General features: G+C 33.2%; 1 protein-coding gene across 2 annotated transcripts; it reads left to right on the plus strand.

Moving 5' to 3' along the window:
* The first annotated feature begins 3,196 nt into the window (after nucleotides 1-3,196).
* Nucleotides 3,197-4,637, plus strand: LOC129808721 (acetylgalactosaminyl-O-glycosyl-glycoprotein beta-1,3-N-acetylglucosaminyltransferase-like). Of its 2 annotated transcripts, XM_055858507.1 has the most exons (3): nucleotides 3,197-3,301; nucleotides 3,527-3,835; nucleotides 3,892-4,637. In XM_055858507.1, exons 1-3 carry the CDS (start codon nucleotides 3,239-3,241, stop codon nucleotides 4,357-4,359), a joined length of 840 nt encoding a protein of 279 aa, XP_055714482.1. In that variant the 5' UTR covers nucleotides 3,197-3,238; the 3' UTR covers nucleotides 4,360-4,637. The 2 variants fall into 2 exon arrangements, with proteins under 2 accessions (XP_055714482.1, XP_055714481.1); XM_055858506.1 differs by having other exon boundaries at nucleotides 3,267-3,835.
* Nucleotides 4,638-10,347: the final 5,710 nt, after the last annotated feature.

The following is a 10,347-nucleotide window of genomic DNA, read 5'->3' on the forward strand; positions in this document are numbered from 1 at the left end:
ATCGACTTTAAAAATTTTCAGATTGATTTATTGTATTTCTCATTCATTTTTTGTCTTTTTTAAGTGAATGAAAAAGCATCCCTTGAAGAGTTTTCCCTGTACAAAAAAATTTCCTGTCCAGGAAAATTGCTGTGACAATTATTTTTCAGTACACTTTCTATCTCACTCACTCCAATAGGTTTTTGGGGCGGACTTTTCCGCCCCAAAATCACTATTTGCACATGATTTTTGCTTTTTGGCAATTGACTCGGAAAAACTGGGAAAATTGCCTTGTGGCCTATTTTTCACCACACTTCTTTTCTCTTTCACTCACTGATCCATCCAAATGAGTCCAATTTTAGTCCTTTCCCACGCACTTTACGCTCATCTCCCACTTCACTGGGAATCCCAGGAGTTCCCACTCGTGATTTTACAAATTTTCTCGCGATTTCCACACGTTTATCTTGAGGAAACTGTGGTCAATTTCGTCAAGATAGAAAAACAGACCCCATCGCGAAAAAATGGCGCCCAAAACACTAGAGAGACAAAAGGTTCGTCTCTTTCAAATGTGACGTTAAGACAGCTCCCAGCAGCGAAAAGATGCCTTACATAAGTTTTACATGTTAGTGCATGTAAACCTTACTAATCACTATCACTTATGGAGGTTTAACACGGTATAACCACACTTTTGTCACTTACGTAAGCCGTACTTGTAAGGCATAGCAAAGCTATTGATGCATTTTTATGGCTTTTAAGGACGCCTTACATAAATACACATGTAAAGCATTTGTAAGCAAATTCCGTAAAACTGTAGTAATAAATACATGTAAATCATAAGAAATGCATTCATGTAAAGCATGCCATAAGGCAAAAAATGCTCTAAGTAAGCCTTAAAAAGGACCATCCTGTAAGCCATACGTTAAACTAACTCTTATGGATGTTTAACATTGTATAACTACTTTTTTGTAACCTACGTAAGCCTTAAATGTAAGGCCGACGAACGCTTTTCATGAAAAGCAATCGTATCAAAACTTAAAGTGACTCTCATTGGAGAAGTTACTCCAGAACATTATCACATGAATCATATTCATAATCATTCATCTTAATAGTAGGTTTTAGTTAAAAACTAAACCCCACTGATGAATAGAAATAAAATATTTCACCTGAACCTTTGTAGCAGGACTTCGGTGTAGCTCGCATGAATTATATCCTTAAAGTGAAAATTTCCAGTAAGCCATTCGTAAGGCATCCTTATGTCTAACATGATAACGTATCCTTCATAAAACTTACATGTTGATTATTTTGCAAATAATACATAGCAAAACTTTCATAATGATTTATTGTCGAAGATGGGAAATACTTACACGCTGCTGTACTTATGCCTTTTACATGACAGTATAAACTTTCATATACCTTATCTCTAAATTTTATGAAAGCAAAACATGGTAAAGCTTTAAGATAGTTTACGTGTTGATTAAAAGGGAGCTTTACATCTTACTTAAGCCTTACATGATGGTGTACCCTTTCAAATATCTTACCAGTTTCTTTTGTTGGTAAATATTGAAAGGAAAATTCTCAGGAAAATATTGCATTTTCTCATGGAAAATCAGCATTTTTCCGTTATCTGTGAGACAATTATTGCATTGGGAGAAGCTTTTGTGTCAAAACTGGCGTCTGTTTTTCTATTTTGAGTAAATTGACCGGAATTTCCTCAAGATAAACGCGTGGAAACCGAATAGTCGTAATTTTCAATCACGTGACAATAAATTACCAAAATGTTGTGCATTTTTTAAACATTTTTAAATTAAACAAATAAAATGGTCGATTTTGCACTATTAGTAGTAAAATTTTACACTTTTTTTAACTATAGTTTCTTCCGGGGGGAAGGGAGGGGAGGTACGAATAGAAAATATAGTGATAAAATGCCAAAATTTACCTGACCAAATGGAATGTTAATGCTAATGATAAATGCATTTTTGGGCTAATTTCACTTTTTGGGACCATTTAAAAGGGTGACCAGGTGAATGGATTGGCGTCAGTATGTCTGTGTCAGTTGTGAGAATCAGTGGATTATTGTGTATTTTGTTGGTGGCAGAAGTTAATTGTGGCTTCTGGGATATGTTCAGCACACAACCGGCTGCTGCAGAACCAAATCCGACAGTTCTTGGACCAATTTGGCGTATTCACAGATACCATGGAATTGATTTGACTCCGATTAATGATATTGCCCATCGAGTACCATCGTGGCCGGCTGAAGTGACATCCTTGGCAACGGTTCTTGGTCTCGATCCATCGACAATTCCCCCAATTGACGAAGTTATGGATGTTCTTGGGGTGACATCACCGGCTGCAGCTCTTGATGCCATCAGAGAAATTGCCCAGACACCCGAAGGTATTGCTGCCATGAGGAGTTTCCTGGAATCTCGAGTGCCACAGCCACAGTCACTGCCACAGCTTCAACATCTGCCTCAGCTACCACCACTCCATGTGCCGGCAGCATCTGAAGTTCAGCCAGTTGCTGTGAAACCGCTGAGAAGTGCACCACCGCAACCACAACCAATCACAATTCACCGAGCAAAGAATATTGAAGAATTGCAGATGGCACTGACGCATGGGCAGAAAGTTGAAGCTGTCAGTTCACTGACAACTCAAGGCACCGCAATGGCGTCATCGTCACCATAAATCCCCGCAGCTCAGTGCAGACAGAAAACAAAATATTGTAGATTAAGTTTCAAAATTAAAGATTCTTTCCCCATTTGTGGGTGGTACAGTTCGAACTTGGTTGCTTTCTGCTGATCCTCAGAGTGTTGAGCGACTATTGACTTCGACGGTTAAATCTGATGGATACTTTCTTTAAAAAATTGATTCCTGCTTAATAACTTTGGATTTAATTACAAGAGATATGTACTCATATTTATTGTAAATGTCATAAAAAATCCTTTAATAATGCAAAATCACATCATAACTAAGGCAAATCAATGCAAATTTAAGAACATTTCTTTCGTTGAATTACAGATCAAACTTGAAAAATGTCAACAAACTTTTTTTCAAATATAACTGCTGCCCGAATTAAAAGGTATCCCGATCTTAAGAGAGCCGAATTAGCGAGAGTCTACTGTATGACCCTAATGACGTGAAAGAATTATGCCTTATTGCTACATACTTTTTCTTACAATTAATTTTCTCTATTTAAAAAAAAAACAGAAGATTGATAAGAGATATCACTTGACATTGATTTATATTTTGTCGTGCAACTACAATGAATCACTGTCCACTGATATTTCTTTATCACAGAATTGATAAGTTAAAACTTAGACACAAGGTTTTTTTATGATTGAATTTGTTTCCCTTTTTGTTGTTGTCATTTTGTTGTTGGTGATGTTGCATCGGTGAATTTTGTCACAAGATGAAAAAGGCGTTGAAACGTCTTATTGTTGGTGTGGTGGCGCTAGTTTTGATTATTTGTATCTGGCAGCATCATCAAACGGTCAAAATATCATCCAAATATCTCCTAAATATTACAAATTTTCGCTATATTATTGATCAGAAATCGTGTCAAAGACTCAAAATCCATCCATTGGCACTTATTGTTGTCCATTCGGCACCGGGAAATGCCCAAAAGAGACGTGTTATCCGTGAAACTTGGGGATCTTTTACTGGTGATACGATGAGGGTTATTTTTCTCCTTGGTACTACACATCCCACTCAACAGATGGCACTGCAGGATGAAGCAAGATTGCACGGGGATTTGTTGCAAGGAAACTTTATCGATGACTATAGAAATCTCACTTATAAGCACACAATGGGTCTCCTTTGGAGTTCACGGGAATGTCCAGAAGCGGAATTTGTCATTAAGGTAGTAAGAGAGGAAAACAAAGAGGAGGAATGTGAGTAAATTTGTGTCATTCACAGGTAGATGATGATGTATTTGTCAACAGTCCGGCTCTACTGGGATTTTTAGCTGGGACACCAATTAGAGATATTCAATGTACACACCTATTGAGTAATCCTGTTATACGAAATGTCAATTCACCTTGGTACGTCAGTCCAGAGGAATTCGCCAATGCCACTTATCCACGATATTGTTCAGGATGTGGCATAATCTATCCCAGAAATGTCATTGGTAGCCTTCTGCGTGCTGTCAATCGATTAAAATTCTTCTGGATTGATGATGTATTTGTGAGTGGAATTGCACGTGAGATGGCAGGTGTTGCTATCAATGAAATTGACAATAAAGTACTGCAGACGCCTCTAGCGGAAGAAATTGCAAGTGGAAATGCCAATGATAGTCTACTCGATCAATTTCTCTATTCAAATGAAGTGGCCGAACGTGTTTTGAGGACTCTCTGGCATAAAAGTCAATTGAGAACTCTCAATTAATTAGAAAGCTACGTAAGAAAAATGTTACAGTTCAGCGTTCATGGTGGACACTAGTGGAACTAATAGCTAAATTTTTAGCTGCCACTACCCAGCGAGCACCAAATGCTAAGCGATTTCAATTCAGCTGAAAAAATATAGATTTACAGCTGAGTTCTGCTAACCTTGAAGTGCATAGTAAAAATTGTGTAAAATTTTACTACCATTATAGAGTTAAATTGACCATTTTAATTATTTAATTTTAAAAATGTTTAAAAAATACAAAACATTCTGGTAATTTATTTGAATTTGAATTTATTTCATCTCATTCTTCCACCCATGCGTCCACCGTCGTCTTAGCATTGATCTCAACCTCCAGGACTAAACGGTGGAAAGGTCCTTTCCCTGGTTGTATGTTACGTGATAAAAATGTGTAAAATTTTACTGCTATAATAGTGCAAAATCGACCATCTTAGTTGTTTAATTTAAAAATGTTTTAAAAATGTAAAATATTTGATAATTTATTGTCATGTGATTGAAAATTACCACTATTATACTTGAAATGGTTCTACTAATTGATTTTCATTGCGGAATTTGCAAAATCTCGAAAAAAAATTTTTGACCAAAAAAATCAATGGACTAACCCCTTACAGTTTTTTCGAAAAATCGAAAATCCGCTCTAAAAACCGGAATTCTCAATATTTCTGGGTGAAAATCACTAAGAATACTTGAAATGGTTCTACTAATTGATTTTCATTGCGGAATTTTTTTTTTTTTTTTTCTATACAGTCGATTATCTCGGAAACTATGAGAGATAGAGGCATCAAATTTTGCGTCCAGTTAGAGCTTCATTAAGGCTAGATATGTGCAAAATTTCATTTGAAAATGACCAAAATTGGATGAGAAATGCCGTGGTATTTGTTCATCAATTTCCTGTTTTTTTTTTTTTTTTTTTTTTTTTTTTTTTTTTTGCGTCCAGTTAGAGCTATACAGTCGATTATCTCGGAAACTATGAGAGATAGAGGCATCAAATTTTGCGTCCAGTTAGAGCTTCATTAAGGCTAGATATGTGCAAAATTTCATTTGAAAATGACCAAAATTGGATGAGAAATGCCGTGGTATTTGTTCATCAATTTCCTGTTTTTTTTTTTTTTTTTTTTTTTTTTTCTATACAGTCGATTATCTCGGAAACTATGAGAGATAGAGGCATCAAATTTTGCGTCCAGTTAGAGCTTCATTAAGGCTAGATATGTGCAAAATTTCATTTGAAAATGACCAAAATTGGATGAGAAATGCCGTGGTATTTGTTCATCAATTTCCTGTTTTTTTTTTTTTTTTTTTTTTTTTTTTTTTTTTCTATACAGTCGATTATCTCGGAAACTATGAGAGATAGAGGCATCAAATTTTGCGTCCAGTTAGAGCTTCATTAAGGCTAGATATGTGCAAAATTTCATTTGAAAATGACCAAAATTGGATGAGAAATGCCGTGGTATTTGTTCATCAATTTCCTGTTTTTTTTTTTTTTTTTTTTTTTTTCAAATTTTGCTATACAGTCGATTATCTCGGAAACTATGAGAGATAGAGGCATCAAATTTTGCGTCCAGTTAGAGCTTCATTAAGGCTAGATATGTGCAAAATTTCATTTGAAAATGACCAAAATTGGATGAGAAATGCCGTGGTATTTGTTCATCAATTTCCTGTTTTTTTTTTTTTTTTTTTTTTTTTTTTTTTTTTTTTTTTTTTTTTTTTTTTTTTTTTTTTTCTATACAGTCGATTATCTCGGAAACTATGAGAGATAGAGGCATCAAATTTTGCGTCCAGTTAGAGCTTCATTAAGGCTAGATATGTGCAAAATTTCATTTGAAAATGACCAAAATTGGATGAGAAATGCCGTGGTATTTGTTCATCAATTTCCTGTTTTTTTTTTTTTTTTTTTTTTTTTTATCTATACAGTCGATTATCTCGGAAACTATGAGAGATAGAGGCATCAAATTTTGCGTCCAGTTAGAGCTTCATTAAGGCTAGATATGTGCAAAATTTCATTTGAAAATGACCAAAATTGGATGAGAAATGCCGTGGTATTTGTTCATCAATTTCCTGTTTTTTTTTTTTTTTTTTTTTTTTTTTTTTTTTTTTTTTTTTTTTTCTATACAGTCGATTATCTCGGAAACTATGAGAGATAGAGGCATCAAATTTTGCGTCCAGTTAGAGCTTCATTAAGGCTAGATATGTGCAAAATTTCATTTGAAAATGACCAAAATTGGATGAGAAATGCCGTGGTATTTGTTCATCAATTTCCTGTTTTTTTTTTTTTTTTTTTTTTTTTTTTTTTTTTTTTTTTTTTTTTTTTTTTGTCTATACAGTCGATTATCTCGGAAACTATGAGAGATAGAGGCATCAAATTTTGCGTCCAGTTAGAGCTTCATTAAGGCTAGATATGTGCAAAATTTCATTTGAAAATGACCAAAATTGGATGAGAAATGCCGTGGTATTTGTTCATCAATTTCCTGTTTTTTTTTTTTTTTTTTTTTTTTATCTATACAGTCGATTATCTCGGAAACTATGAGAGATAGAGGCATCAAATTTTGCGTCCAGTTAGAGCTTCATTAAGGCTAGATATGTGCAAAATTTCATTTGAAAATGACCAAAATTGGATGAGAAATGCCGTGGTATTTGTTCATCAATTTCCTGTTTTTTTTTTTTTTTTTTTTTTTTTTTTTTTTTTTTTTCTATACAGTCGATTATCTCGGAAACTATGAGAGATAGAGGCATCAAATTTTGCGTCCAGTTAGAGCTTCATTAAGGCTAGATATGTGCAAAATTTCATTTGAAAATGACCAAAATTGGATGAGAAATGCCGTGGTATTTGTTCATCAATTTCCTGTTTTTTTTTTTTTTTTTTTTTTTTTTTTTCTCGGAAACTATGAGAGATAGAGGCATCAAATTTTGCGTCCAGTTAGAGCTTCTATACAGTCGATTATCTCGGAAACTATGAGAGATAGAGGCATCAAATTTTGCGTCCAGTTAGAGCTTCATTAAGGCTAGATATGTGCAAAATTTCATTTGAAAATGACCAAAATTGGATGAGAAATGCCGTGGTATTTGTTCATCAATTTCCTGTTTTTTTTTTTTTTTTTTTTTTTTTTTTCTATACAGTCGATTATCTCGGAAACTATGAGAGATAGAGGCATCAAATTTTGCGTCCAGTTAGAGCTTCATTAAGGCTAGATATGTGCAAAATTTCATTTGAAAATGACCAAAATTGGATGAGAAATGCCGTGGTATTTGTTCATCAATTTCCTGTTTTTTTTTTTTTTTTTTTTTTTTTTTCTATACAGTCGATTATCTCGGAAACTATGAGAGATAGAGGCATCAAATTTTGCGTCCAGTTAGAGCTTCATTAAGGCTAGATATGTGCAAAATTTCATTTGAAAATGACCAAAATTGGATGAGAAATGCCGTGGTATTTGTTCATCAATTTCCTGTTTTTTTTTTTTTTTTTTTTTTTTTTTTTTTTTTTCTATACAGTCGATTATCTCGGAAACTATGAGAGATAGAGGCATCAAATTTTGCGTCCAGTTAGAGCTTCATTAAGGCTAGATATGTGCAAAATTTCATTTGAAAATGACCAAAATTGGATGAGAAATGCCGTGGTATTTGTTCATCAATTTCCTGTTTTTTTTTTTTTTTTTTTTTTTTTTTTTTTTCTATACAGTCGATTATCTCGGAAACTATGAGAGATAGAGGCATCAAATTTTGCGTCCAGTTAGAGCTTCATTAAGGCTAGATATGTGCAAAATTTCATTTGAAAATGACCAAAATTGGATGAGAAATGCCGTGGTATTTGTTCATCAATTTCCTGTTTTTTTTTTTTTTTTTTTTTTTTTTCTATACAGTCGATTATCTCGGAAACTATGAGAGATAGAGGCATCAAATTTTGCGTCCAGTTAGAGCTTCATTAAGGCTAGATATGTGCAAAATTTCATTTGAAAATGACCAAAATTGGATGAGAAATGCCGTGGTATTTGTTCATCAATTTCCTGTTTTTTTTTTTTTTTTTTTTTTTTTTTTTCTATACAGTCGATTATCTCGGAAACTATGAGAGATAGAGGCATCAAATTTTGCGTCCAGTTAGAGCTTCATTAAGGCTAGATATGTGCAAAATTTCATTTGAAAATGACCAAAATTGGATGAGAAATGCCGTGGTATTTGTTCATCAATTTCCTGTTTTTTTTTTTTTTTTTTTTTTTTTTTTTTTTTATGAGAGATAGAGGCTATACAGTCGATTATCTCGGAAACTATGAGAGATAGAGGCATCAAATTTTGCGTCCAGTTAGAGCTTCATTAAGGCTAGATATGTGCAAAATTTCATTTGAAAATGACCAAAATTGGATGAGAAATGCCGTGGTATTTGTTCATCAATTTCCTGTTTTTTTTTTTTTTTTTTTTTTTTTTTTTTTTTTTTTTCTATACAGTCGATTATCTCGGAAACTATGAGAGATAGAGGCATCAAATTTTGCGTCCAGTTAGAGCTTCATTAAGGCTAGATATGTGCAAAATTTCATTTGAAAATGACCAAAATTGGATGAGAAATGCCGTGGTATTTGTTCATCAATTTCCTGTTTTTTTTTTTTTTTTTTTTTTTTTTTTTTTTTTCTATACAGTCGATTATCTCGGAAACTATGAGAGATAGAGGCATCAAATTTTGCGTCCAGTTAGAGCTTCATTAAGGCTAGATATGTGCAAAATTTCATTTGAAAATGACCAAAATTGGATGAGAAATGCCGTGGTATTTGTTCATCAATTTCCTGTTTTTTTTTTTTTTTTTTTTTTTTTTTTTTTTTTTCTATACAGTCGATTATCTCGGAAACTATGAGAGATAGAGGCATCAAATTTTGCGTCCAGTTAGAGCTTCATTAAGGCTAGATATGTGCAAAATTTCATTTGAAAATGACCAAAATTGGATGAGAAATGCCGTGGTATTTGTTCATCAATTTCCTGTTTTTTTTTTTTTTTTTTTTTTTTTTTTTTTTTTTCATTAAGGCTATACAGTCGATTATCTCGGAAACTATGAGAGATAGAGGCATCAAATTTTGCGTCCAGTTAGAGCTTCATTAAGGCTAGATATGTGCAAAATTTCATTTGAAAATGACCAAAATTGGATGAGAAATGCCGTGGTATTTGTTCATCAATTTCCTGTTTTTTTTTTTTTTTTTTTTTTTTTTTATCTCGGAAACTATGAGAGATAGAGGCATCAAATTTTGCGTCTATACAGTCGATTATCTCGGAAACTATGAGAGATAGAGGCATCAAATTTTGCGTCCAGTTAGAGCTTCATTAAGGCTAGATATGTGCAAAATTTCATTTGAAAATGACCAAAATTGGATGAGAAATGCCGTGGTATTTGTTCATCAATTTCCTGTTTTTTTTTTTTTTTTTTTTTTTTTCTATACAGTCGATTATCTCGGAAACTATGAGAGATAGAGGCATCAAATTTTGCGTCCAGTTAGAGCTTCATTAAGGCTAGATATGTGCAAAATTTCATTTGAAAATGACCAAAATTGGATGAGAAATGCCGTGGTATTTGTTCATCAATTTCCTGTTTTTTTTTTTTTTTTTTTTTTTTTTTTTTTTTTTTTTTTTTTTCTATACAGTCGATTATCTCGGAAACTATGAGAGATAGAGGCATCAAATTTTGCGTCCAGTTAGAGCTTCATTAAGGCTAGATATGTGCAAAATTTCATTTGAAAATGACCAAAATTGGATGAGAAATGCCGTGGTATTTGTTCATCAATTTCCTGTTTTTTTTTTTTTTTTTTTTTTTTTTTTTTTTTTCTATACAGTCGATTATCTCGGAAACTATGAGAGATAGAGGCATCAAATTTTGCGTCCAGTTAGAGCTTCATTAAGGCTAGATATGTGCAAAATTTCATTTGAAAATGACCAAAATTGGATGAGAAATGCCGTGGTATTTGTTCATCAATTTCCTGTTTTTTTTTTTTTTTTTTTTTT

The sequence above is a fragment of the Phlebotomus papatasi genome, chromosome 5 (genome assembly GCF_024763615.1).
Source record: "Phlebotomus papatasi isolate M1 chromosome 5, Ppap_2.1, whole genome shotgun sequence".
In the NCBI taxonomy this organism is placed as follows: Eukaryota; Metazoa; Arthropoda; class Insecta; order Diptera; family Psychodidae; genus Phlebotomus; species Phlebotomus papatasi.